Genomic DNA, 12019 nt, shown 5'->3' on the forward strand with positions numbered 1-12019 from the left:
CTGTCTTTTATGAATCTTTTTATTCGAAATAAAGACTTATCGAATCGAATCGAATCGAATCGCTTTGCAGCAGGCACATGAACCCTTAATTCTACTTTGAGTCAAAACTGTTACTAGATAAAACACACATAACATACCAGGGTTGCCAAACATAGTCGCGCACTGAAAATTGCTGGGCACACAAACATCCCCGCAGCGGGGGCTTTAACCCCCTAAGATTTTAAAATGCACTCTTTATGACCAAATAAGTAAGCCAAAACAGGTGTCATCTTTGCCCTTGTTGCCAATTTTCTTTTTAAAGAATACATTGATCAGACTCCGTTTTTTAGGACTGCCCCGTGCGACTCCACCAACTTGCTTCGGACACCGAATTTATGGGGATGAGGAGTAATTTTTTCCCCCAATTCCAGCAGCGTTGCTGGTGCGTGTTAACGAACGGGGACGCTTAACAGAGGAGAAAACAAAACGGAGCAAAAACTGATCTGCGGGGGGGGGGGGGGGGGGCATGAGAAGAAAAACTGGCACACATCAACAGGGGGCGAAAAGAAGCCTAGGAGGGGCAGAAACGCACAACGCAGCTGAGGAAAGTGTGGGGGGGGGGGGCTCAAGTGCGGTCACCTAACATGATCCACGTCATTAGCACACAAACTATGCGGCCCATAACTTCCCCTTTTCAAAGCGTTGGAATGTTGATCGAATCGGTTCTCTTGGATTGACCCAAGACTACAACTCCCAGAATGCCTTGGTTTTCTACATTAAATCAAAGGAGTGGAACGCGGGTGTGAACGGGACATGAGGGCATTGGCAACGTTAGGATGGGAGGGAGAAGAGGCTACTGGACAGAATAGAGAGCTGGGGAAAGGGGGGGTATAGAGGGGGTGGGTGTGACGGGGCCAGGGTACGAAGACAAAGTGTCAGGTGGACAGAGGCAAAATGAGCGTTGGGGTCAAGGCACCTAGAGGGCACTCTAATACTTTACTTGTGCCACTCGGTACTTTACTTGTTGGAGGCCAGCGGGATGTGGAGACATTCCAGACCCCCCCTCCCCGGCCATTAGCCCCTCCTTTTACCTTCCCCGGCGGTGGAGAACAGGCTCCCGGTGCCCTCGCTGGTGTCGGACCTGCCCTGCTCATCGGCCCTCATGTTCCTGTCGGGCTCTCCTGCGCCGGGGTGCGCGGGGCCTCGGCTGTGCCCCCTTGGCTCGGCTTTCCTGTCTTGCAGTGCAAGGCCTTGGCTCGGCTCGGCTCGGTTCTCCTGTGCCGGGTGCGAGACCTTGGCTTGGCTCTCCTTGGCTTGGCTCTCCTCGGCTTGGCTTAGCTCTCCTCTCCTCGGCTCGGCTCTGGCTCTCCTGTCCCGGGTGCGGGGCCTTGCTTTAGACTCCCCTGCGCAGGTGCGCGCGGCTTTGGCTCGGGGTTGAAACGAGTTCAGGTGTGAGTGGCCGCCAGAGCCCACCTACCTGCCCTTAAGGGGCCGGGCCACGGCTGTTCAGACCCGCGCTGGCTCTCGGCCCACGGCCAGAGGCGCTGCGCCACAGGCCCGCGCCACAGACCCTGGGGCCACAGAGGACAGTGAGGGGCGCCACAGACCCTGGGGCCACAGAGGACAGTGAGGGGCGCCACAGACCCTGGGGCCACCCAAGGACCCCGAGCTGCGCCCACATATCATGGGGCCACAGGGGACCCCGAGGCGCGCCACAGACCCTGGGGCCACACAAGGACCCCGAGGCGCGCCACAGACCCTGGGGCCACAGAGGACACTGAGGTGCGCCACAGACCATGGGGCCACAGAGGACCCCGAGGGGAGCCACAGACCCTGGGGCCACACAAGGACCCCGAGGCGCGCCACAGACCCTGGGGCCACCCAAGGACCCCGAGCTGCGCCCACATATCATGGGGCCACAGGGGACCCCGAGGCGCGCCACAGACCCTGGGGCCACACAAGGACCCCGAGGCGCGCCACAGACCCTGGGGCCACAGAGGACACTGAGGTGCGCCACAGACCATGGGGCCACAGAGGACCCCGAGGGGAGCCACAGACCCTGGGGCCACACAAGGACCCCGAGGCGCGCCACAGACCCTGGGGCCACAGAGGACCCCGAGCAGCGCCACAGACCCTGGGGCCCCAGAGGACCCCGAGCAGCGCCACAGACCCTGGGGCCACAGAGGACCCCGAGCAGCGCCACAGACCCTGGGGCCACAGAGGACCCCGAGCAGCGCCACAGACCCTGGGGCCCCAGAGGACCCCGAGGCGCGCCAGAGACCCTGGGGCCACACAAGGACCCCGAGGCGCGCCACAGACCCTGGGGCCACAGAGGACCCCGAGCAGCGCCACAGACCCTGGGGCCACAGAGGACCCCGAGGCGCACCACATACCAGGGGCCCCAGAGGACCCCGAGCAGCGCCACAGACCCTGGGGCCACAGAGGACCCCGAGGCGCACCACATACCAGGGGCCCCAGAGGAACCAGAGTGGCACCACATACCAGGGGCCCCAGAGGACCCGGAGGCGCGCCACAAACCTTGGGGCCACAGAGGACCCCGAGCGGCACCACATACCAGGGGTCCCAGAGGACCCCGAGGCGCACCACAGACCCTGGGGCCACAGAGGACCCCGAGGCGCGCCACAGACCCTGGGGCCACAGAGGACCCGAGGCGCACCACATACCCTGGGGCCACAGAGGACCCCGAGCAGCGCCACAGACCCTGGGGCCCCAGAGGACCCCGAGCAGCGCCACAGACCCTGGGGCCCCAGAGGACCCCGAGGCGCGCCAGAGACCCTGGGGCCACAGAGGACCCCGAGGCGCACCACATACCCTGGGGCCACAGAGGACCCCTGGGTGCGCCACAGACCCTGGGGCCCCAGAGGACCCCGAGCAGCGCCACAGACCCTGGGGCCACAGAGGACCCAGAGCAGCGCCACAGACCCTGGGGCCACAGAGGACCCAGAGCAGCGCCACAGACCCTGGGGCCTCAGAGGAACCCGAGGCGCACCACAGACCCTGGGGCCACAGAGGACCCCGAGGCGCACCACAGACCCTGGGGCCACAGAGGACCCCGAGCAGCGCCACAGACCCTGGGGCCCCAGAGGACCCCGAGGCGCGCCACAGACCCTGGGGCCACAGAGGACACTGAGGCGCGCCACAGACCCTGGGGCCACAGAGGACCCCGAGGCGCGCCAGAGACCCTGGGGCCACAGAGGACCCCGAGGCGCACCACATACCCTGGGGCCACAGAGGACCCCTGGGTGCGCCACAGACCCTGGGGCCCCAGAGGACCCCGAGCAGCGCCACAGACCCTGGGGCCACAGAGGACCCAGAGCAGCGCCACAGACCCTGGGGCCACAGAGGACCCCGAGGCGCACCACAGACCCTGGGGCCACAGAGGACCCCGAGGCGCACCACAGACCCTGGGGCCACAGAGGACCCCTGGGTGCGCCACAGACCCTGGGGCCCCAGAGGACCCCGAGGCGCGCCACAGACCCTGGGGCCACAGAGGACCCCGAGCAGCGCCACAGACCCTGGGGCCACAGAGGACCCCGAGCAGCGCCACAGACCCTGGGGCCACAGAGGACCCCGAGCAGCGCCACAGACCCTGGGGCCCCAGAGGACCCCGAGGCGCGCCAGAGACCCTGGGGCCACACAAGGACCCCGAGGCGCGCCACAGACCCTGGGGCCACAGAGGACCCCGAGCAGCGCCACAGACCATGGGGCCACAGAGGACCCCGAGGCGCGCCAGAGACCATGGGGCCACAGAGGACCCCGAGCAGCGCCACAGACCATGGGGCCACAGAGGACCCCGAGCAGCGCCACAGACCATGGGGCCACAGAGGACCCCGAGGCGCGCCAGAGACCATGGGGCCACAGAGGACCCCGAGCTGCACCACAGACCATGGGGCCACAGAGGACCCCTGGGTGCGCCACAGACCCTGGGGCCACAGAGGACCCCGAGCTGCACCACAGACCCTGGGGCCACAGAGGACCCCGAGGGAAGCCACAGACCCTGGGGCCCCAGAGGACCCCGAGGCGCACCACATACCCTGGGGCCACAGAGGACCCCGAGGCGCACCACATACCCTGGGGCCACAGAGGACCCCGAGGCGCGCCACAGACCCTGGGGCCACAGAGGACCCCGAGGCGCACCACATACCCTGGGGCCACAGAGGACCCCGAGGCGCGCCACAGACCCTGGGGCCACAGAGGACCCCGAGGCGCACCACATACCCTGGGGCCACAGAGGACCCCGAGGCGCACCACATACCCTGGGGCCACAGAGGACCCCGAGGCGCGCCAGAGACCCTGGGGCCACAGAGGACCCCGAGGGAAGCCACAGACCCTGGGGCCACAGAGGACCCCGAGCGGCACCACTGACCCTGGGGCCACAGAGGACCCCGAGCAGCGCCACAGACCCTGGGGCCACAGAGGACTCCGAGGCGCGCCACAGACCCTGGGGCCACAGAGGACCCGAGGCGCGCCACAGACCCTGGGGCCACAGAGGACCCCGAGGGAAGCCACAGACCCTGGGGCCCCAGAGGACCCCGAGGCGCGCCACAGACCCTGGGGCCACAGAGGACAGTGAGGGGCGCCACAGACCCTGGGGCCACAGAGGACCCTGAGGCGCACCACATACCCTGGGGCCACAGAGGATCCGAGGCGCGCCACAGACCCTGGGGCCACAGAGGACCCGAGGCGCGCCAGAGACCCTGGGGCCACAGAGGACCCCGAGGGAAGCCACAGACCCTGGGGCCCCAGAGGACCCCGAGGCGCACCACATACCCTGGGGCCACAGAGGACCCCGAGGCGCACCACATACCCTGGGGCCACAGAGGACCCCGAGGCGCGCCAGAGACCCTGGGGCCACAGAGGACCCCGAGGGAAGCCACAGACCCTGGGGCCCCAGAGGACCCCGAGCAGCGCCACAGACCCTGGGGCCCCAGAGGACCCCGAGCAGCGCCACAGACCCTGGGGCCACAGAGGACCCCGAGGCGCGCCAGAGACCCTGGGGCCACCGAGGACCCCGAGGCGCGCCAGAGACCCTGGGGCCACAGAGGACCCCGAGGCGCGCCACAGACCCTGGGGCCACAGAGGACCCCGAGCAGCGCCACAGACCCTGGGGCCACAGGGGACCCCGAGGCGCGCCAGAGACCCTGGGGCCACAGAGGACCCCGAGCAGCGCCACAGACCCTGGGGCCCCAGAGGACCCCGAGGCGCGCCAGAGACCCTGGGGCCACAGAGGACCCCGTGGCGCGCCACAGACCCTGGGGCCCCAGAGGACCCCGAGCAGCGCCACAGACCCTGGGGCCACAGGGGACCCCGAGGCGCGCCAGAGACCCTGGGGCCACAGAGGACCCCGAGCAGCGCCACAGACCCTGGGGCCACAGAGGACCCCGAGCAGCGCCACAGACCCTGGGGCCACAGAGGACCCCGAGGCGCACCACAGACCCTGGGGCCACAGAGGACCCCGAGGCGCACCACAGACCCTGGGGCCACAGAGGACCCCGAGGCGCGCCACAGACCCTGGGGCCACAGAGGACCCCGAGGCGCGCCACAGACCCTGGGGCCACACAAGGACCCCGAGGCGCGCCACAGACCATGGGGCCACAGAGGACCCCGAGCAGCGCCACAGACCCTGGGGCCACACAAGGACCCCGAGGCGCGCCACAGACCATGGGGGCCACAGAGGACCCCGAGCTGCACCACAGACCCTGGGGCCACAGAGGACCCCGAGGCTCGCCACAGACCCTGGGGCCACAGAGGACCCCGAGGCGCGCCACAGACCCTGGGGCCACAGAGGACCCCGAGGCGCGCCACAGACCCTGGGGCCACAGAGGACCCCGAGGCGCGCCACAGACCCTGGGGCCACAGAGGACCCCGAGCGGCACCACTGACCCTGGGGCCACAGAGGACCCCGAGGCGCGCCACAGACCATGGGGCCACAGAGGACCCCGAGGCGCGCCACAGACCCTGGGGCCACAGAGGACCCCGAGGCGCGCCACAGACCCTGGGGCCACAGAGGACCCCGAGGCGCGCCACAGACCCTGGGGCCACAGAGGACCCCGAGCAGCGCCACAGACCCTGGGGCCACAGAGGACCCCGAGGGAAGCCACAGACCCTGGGGCCCCAGAGGACCCCGAGCAGCGCCACAGACCCTGGGGCCACAGGGGACCCCGAGGCGCTCCACAGACCCTGGGGCCCCAGAGGACCCCGAGGGGCACCACTGACCCTGGGGCCACCGAGGACCCCGAGGGGAGCCACAGACCCTGGGGCCCCAGAGGACCCCGAGGGGAGCCACAGACCCTGGGGCCCCAGAGGACCCCGAGGGGAGCCACAGACCCTGGGGCCCCAGAGGACCCCGAGGGGAGCCACAGACCCTGGGGCCACAGAGGACCCCGAGGGGCGCCACAGACCCTGGGGCCCCAGAGGACCCCGAGGGGCACCACTGACCCTGGGGCCACCGAGGACCCCGAGCTGCGCCACATACCCTGGGGCCACTCAAGGACCCCGAGCTGCGCCACATACCCTGGGGCCACTCAAGGACCCCGAGGCGCGCCACAGACCCTGGGGCCACCGAGGACCCCGAGGCGCGCCACAGACCCTGGGGCCACCGAGGACCCCGAGGCGCACCACAGACCCTGGGGCCACAGAGGACCCCGAGGCGCGCCACAGACCCTGGGGCCACAGAGGACCCCAAAGCGCGCCACAGACCCTGGGGCCACCCAAGGACCCCGAGGCGCGCCACAGACCCTGGGGCCACAGAGGACCCCGTGGCGCACCACATACCCTGGGGCCCCAGATGACACTGAGGCGCACCACATACCCTGGGGCCACAGAGGACACCGAGGCGCGCCACATACCATGCGTCTCCAGAGGATACTGAGGCGCGTCACAGACCCTGCTACCCCAGAGGACACTGAGGGGCACCACAGACCATGGGGCCACAGAGGACACCGAGCTGCCCAACATACCAGGGGGCCACAGAAGACCTTGAGGGCACCACATACCATGCGTCTCCAGAGGACACTGAGGCGCGGCACATACCCTCCTTACCCCACAGAAACCGAGAGGGCACCAGATAATCTGTTCACCGCACAGGCACGGAAAGAACCACATATATTTTTAGCCCAGAAAAACTGACGTGCGCCACATAACCTCCTACCCCAACAAACACTACAGCTCCTACAGGGCCGAGGGTGCACCACAAAGAACTGATCCCCACACAACGTGCTTACTCCACAGAAACAGAAGAGCACTTCACAATCTGCTCCCCAATGTGCACCAATCTGCTTTCTCCTGTTCTCTGCTTTCACCTGTCACATTGGTGCATTCTGGTACTTGTGGTTTTTGTGGAGTCCTACGGTAACCCTAACCTTTGTAAAGTGCAGTGAGTGCCATGTGTCTGCCCTCTTGGCGCAGAGAGCAGAAAGAACACACAGTCCTGTGTGAAGTGTGTTGTAAGATGAACCTTGACATATAGATGCCAAGATTTCCCATGTCATATACAATGTGTAACTGGTCATTCTGAACAGCCTATCCCCACTCAGTGAAGAACTCAAGAGTATGGTTTGACTCCAACTTGGCCTCTGACGGTCAGATAGCCTCTGTGGCAGCAAAATGCTTCAGCACCCTGAAAACCTGGTGGAAGCCCATGGATCTCCTCCCCATAGCCTCCAGGAAAACTATAGCCCAGGCATTGTTGACCTCTCCATTGGACCATTGTAATATTCTCTACATCGGTGCCTCGCGGGGCAGATTGCAAAAGATGCAAAGAGTGCAAAATGCAGCGGCGCGTTTATTGTTAAATCTTCCTAGACGTACGCCCTCGGGCGCTGCCCATGCCAAAGTGCATTGGCTTCCACTGGATAAAAAAATCTCTTTTAAATCTATGTGCCTTTGCCATAAAATCTTTAACGGCAGCGGAAATCCAGAAGAAGGGTTTTTGGTCATCAGGGAAAGATCCTAGGCGCTCTGCCCTATATACGCACACGTTTTTAGGTCGAGCAATTTATTGCTCGAAACCTATTACATGTGACCAAACTCTCTTGAAGAAGCCGGATTTTCTACAATGCATGTTGTGTACTGGAGCATAAAAGCTTCCCCAGGCGCGTGCTTGGCCTCACTCACACCCCATATGCCTGCTCCCCCTCCCCCGCCCCCCACGCCTCGCACCAGACTCCCCCGCCGCTCGCCATATGCTCGTTCCCTCCCACTGGCAGCCTGCGGCCACTGATCACAGTAAAGGCTTGGATCTATCTCACACCCCTCTCCCACTCCCTCCTCCCACTTGCTCCTACTGACCATGTAAAGGGGACGACACTGGAACAATGGCTGCCTCGCCAGGAATGGCCTTCTGTCGACCCCTTCTTACATCCTCCAGACATGGCTGAGGCAGCTTCTTCCTGCAGTTTGTTCTTAGGTCCATGCACACCACAACTTCGCCTTGCTTTGTTGTATTTTTGCGTTGTTAATGTTCACATTTGTTCGCAATTCGCCATGTACCTTTTGTTTCTGTCTCACTCTCTCCTACCCCTTCACTGTCTTGGCCTCTCCACTCTTCCTCAGTTTCCGCCTCACTCTCTCCTGCCCCTTCACTGTCTTGGCCTCTCCACTCTTCCTCAGTTTCCGCCTCATTCTCTCCTGCCCCTTCACTGTCTTGGCCTCTCCACTCTTCCTCAGTTTCCGCCTCACTCTCTCCTGCCCCTTCACTGTCTTGGCCTCTCCACTCTTCCTCAGTTTCCGCCTCACTCTCTCCTGCCCCTTCACTGTCTTGGCCTCTCCACTCTTCCTCAGTTTCCGCCTCACTCTCTCCTGCCCCTTCACTGTCTTGGCCTCTCCACTCTTCCTCTATATCCGTCTCACCCTCTCCTGCCCCTTCACTGTCTTGGCCTCTCCACTCTTCCTCTATATCCGTCTCACTCTCTCCTGCCCCTTCACTGTCTTGGCCTCTCCACTCTTCCTCAGTTTCCGCCTCATTCTCTCCTGCCCCTTCACTGTCTTGGCCTCTCCACTCTTCCTCAGTTTCCGCCTCACTCTCTCCTGCCCCTTCACTGTCTTGGCCTCTCCACTCTTCCTCTATATCCGTCTCACCCTCTCCTGCCCCTTCACTGTCTTGCTTCTGTTTATTGCACAAATCTAATATCTTGGTTTAATAATAATAATAATAAATCTTTATTCGGTTTTTATCGTTGTAAAACCATAAAAGCAACAATAAGAAAGTAGCACAGTACATTAATAAAATTCACTCAGTATTTAAAGATTATTCCTATGCCTAATAATGCATTTAAAAAAACTTAATACGTGGTAACAAGAGCGCTCAGAGTCCAGCATCTGTAGGGATAACCTAGCCGGGCGACATTGTCTGTAACCCCAAGGTTTTAGCAGTGGGAATAACCAAGTTTTTCTGTGGGGCTGAAAGTATTTACAGAACAATATCGTGTGCAAAAAACACGGAAGATACAATGGGTCTAGTGAGCTATCATAATAGTTAATACTTATTATTCTGATTTCTCTCCTGTGTTTTTCAGATAACTACTAGGTATCTACCATTCTGAAGATTCATAATAAGTATTAACTATTATGATAGCTCACTAGACCCATTGTATCTTCCGTGTTTTTTGATAACTTAGTTGGGGGACAAGATACAAATAGGTCTATAAACTTTCACTCCCCTAGGACCCCTCTCCTCACTTCTCTGTTTGTACTACAATATCGTGTGAATACATGTCTGTGGGGAGATATCGTCACACGGACAGCAAATCAGGTTTGAATCCCAAGTGTTCTTTTTTGGGAAGGCCACTAGTCTGTGGAAAAGGTTGAGTCTGAATCTGGTCAGAAGCATCTTGTCATATGTGCTAATTTCCAGTGTGAGATAGGGCTGAATTTGTAAAGTTAGCTGTACCATATTTGCATGTTGGACGGATTGTTTAGTTGAAAGCAGAGTTATTCTAAGTGATTCTAGATGGTTCATGGCTTTCAGCTTCAGCTCTTTTTTAGTTATCTCAATTAAAGATGCTGGATTGAGATAGTATCTTTCCAAGCCCATGTCTGTGAAAAAACGCCTGACGTAAGTGAGCCAGTTAATTTTATACGCACGGTCCAATGCCATCGAGTCCTCTAGGATATTTTTAGTTAGCATGTTTTTCTCCGCTAGCCAACTGCGTCTCCAGAGTAACAATGGCTGGACTTTTATCAAATCATCTATGTAGGGGATTCCCAATTCCGCGTGACATGCGTAGATTGAAGAACACTTTGGGGCAGATAAAAGAAATCTCATAAACGAGTTCTCAGCTATTTGGAGCGAGCTAACGTCAGCATGTCCCCATACACCGGCTCCATATAGAGCGATGGCTTGACATTTAGCAGAGTAAATTTTTAACAGCTCAACTTGTGGTCTCCTTCCAAGTCTTTGTGAGAAGTTCGTTAGGGCAACGATAGCTCTCTTAAAAAGGTGTCTCCTGGACTCAATGGCTGCTTTCCAATTTAGTCTTTCATCTATCATTATGCCCAGATAGGGGTATTGAGGAGTCCTCTCAAGTTTTTGTTCGTTTAGATGGATGTTCTTTGTACGTTTTCGCCCTCCGCCTGCCACCATGACGAAAGTTTTTTTAACATTTATATGGAGATCTAAAGCACTCATAAATTCGGCATATTTGTTCAAGGATTTTTGAAGTTCTATAGGTGTACGAGCGAGGATAACTGCGTCATCCGCATAGAGCAGTGCGGGGATCAGGCGTTCTCTTAGCCTTGGTAGGTCTTGCCCTCCCCTCAACATCTTCTCCTCTAGCCCATTTGTATACAGGGAGAAGAGGAAGGTATACAGGGAGAAGAGGAAGGTATACAGGCCTCTCCACTCTTCCTCTATATCCGTCTCACCCTCTCCTGCCCATTCACGGTCTTGCTTCTGTTTATTGCACAAATCTAATATCTTGGTTTATTCCTTTTCAATAATCAGGCATTTTTGTTTATTAGGTGTTTCTGTTTTTGATGGGTTTATTTATAGGCACTATCTATCTATCTATATATCTATCTATCGCCCTCACTCTATCTATCTATCGCCCTCACTCTATCTATCTATCGCCCTCACTCTATCTATCTATCGCCCTCACTCTAGCTATCTATCGCCCTCACTCTAGCTATCTATCGCCCTCACTCTATCTATCTATCGCCCTCACTCTATCTATCTATCGCCCTCACTCTAGCTATCTATCTATCGCACTCACTCAGCACCACCACTCAGCGCCACCACAGCATCAATCTGTGCAACCATTCAACAACAACTGATTCAAAAATGTTCTCTCAATGTCTCAAACTTTATTACAAATGTCACAAAAAGATGTTAATATTTCACTTCTGTTCTTGGATTTTCGTCACAATAAAATACACTTAACACAATCTTCATAAAAGTTATTTACAAAAGTTTAAGCTATTGCTATTATAAATTACAATAACTTTTATTTAAGAATTAATTATTAAAAAAAATTAAAAGCCATTGTTATTTTTAATAGCAATACATCTAAGTCACGTAAATACAACACATATTGCAATACAAATGCTATAGGAGTCACATTTGCGAAAGTTATAACTATTGGCATTGTTAAATGACAAAGCTATTAATTTAGCTATTTTCAAAACCAACACAGAAATAAAAAAATTGTCATTTACAATACCAATAGCTCAAAATTTCTTAATGCGAGACCTATTGCATTGCAAACGCTTGTTAAAATTAAAGTACAATCTGTATGGTTCAGCTAGGAGAGGGGATAAGCCTTGTAACCACCCGATTGATTGCGTGTGGGTAAAAACCCTCACTAAACAAGCAAAACGGAAACCTAGGCACAGATAAATAATCAGTTACACAGTATGTATAAGTAAGTGCTACAGTACAAAATCCATAAAGCGGAAAGGAAAATTTCTTCAGAGATGTTGAGTAACGTTCAGCCTTTTAATTTTTTCTTAAGATTCAGTGGAAGAACCAGCCGACACGTGTTTCGTTGCTTGTGGAAATTAGTTCCGCGACTTCCTCAGGGCT

General features: G+C 58.5%; 2 protein-coding genes across 2 annotated transcripts in view; both read right to left on the reverse strand.

Annotated features, from left to right (window-relative positions):
- Positions 1-1238, reverse strand: part of SLC4A11 (solute carrier family 4 member 11) — a 1943806-nt gene extending 1942568 nt beyond the window's left edge. The window contains exon 1 of the mRNA XM_078678714.1: positions 1071-1238. Within this exon, the coding sequence (XP_078534840.1) occupies positions 1071-1143 (73 nt within the window). The 5' untranslated portion in view covers positions 1144-1238. The remainder of the gene's footprint in view (positions 1-1070) is intronic.
- Positions 1-12019, reverse strand: part of LOC144821543 (uncharacterized) — a 1076254-nt gene that overhangs the window by 973258 nt on the left and 90977 nt on the right. The gene's annotated exons all lie outside the window — the stretch shown is intronic.

The sequence above is a fragment of the Lissotriton helveticus genome, chromosome 2_2 (genome assembly GCF_964261635.1).
Source record: "Lissotriton helveticus chromosome 2_2, aLisHel1.1, whole genome shotgun sequence".
Classification (NCBI taxonomy): Eukaryota; Metazoa; Chordata; class Amphibia; order Caudata; family Salamandridae; genus Lissotriton; species Lissotriton helveticus.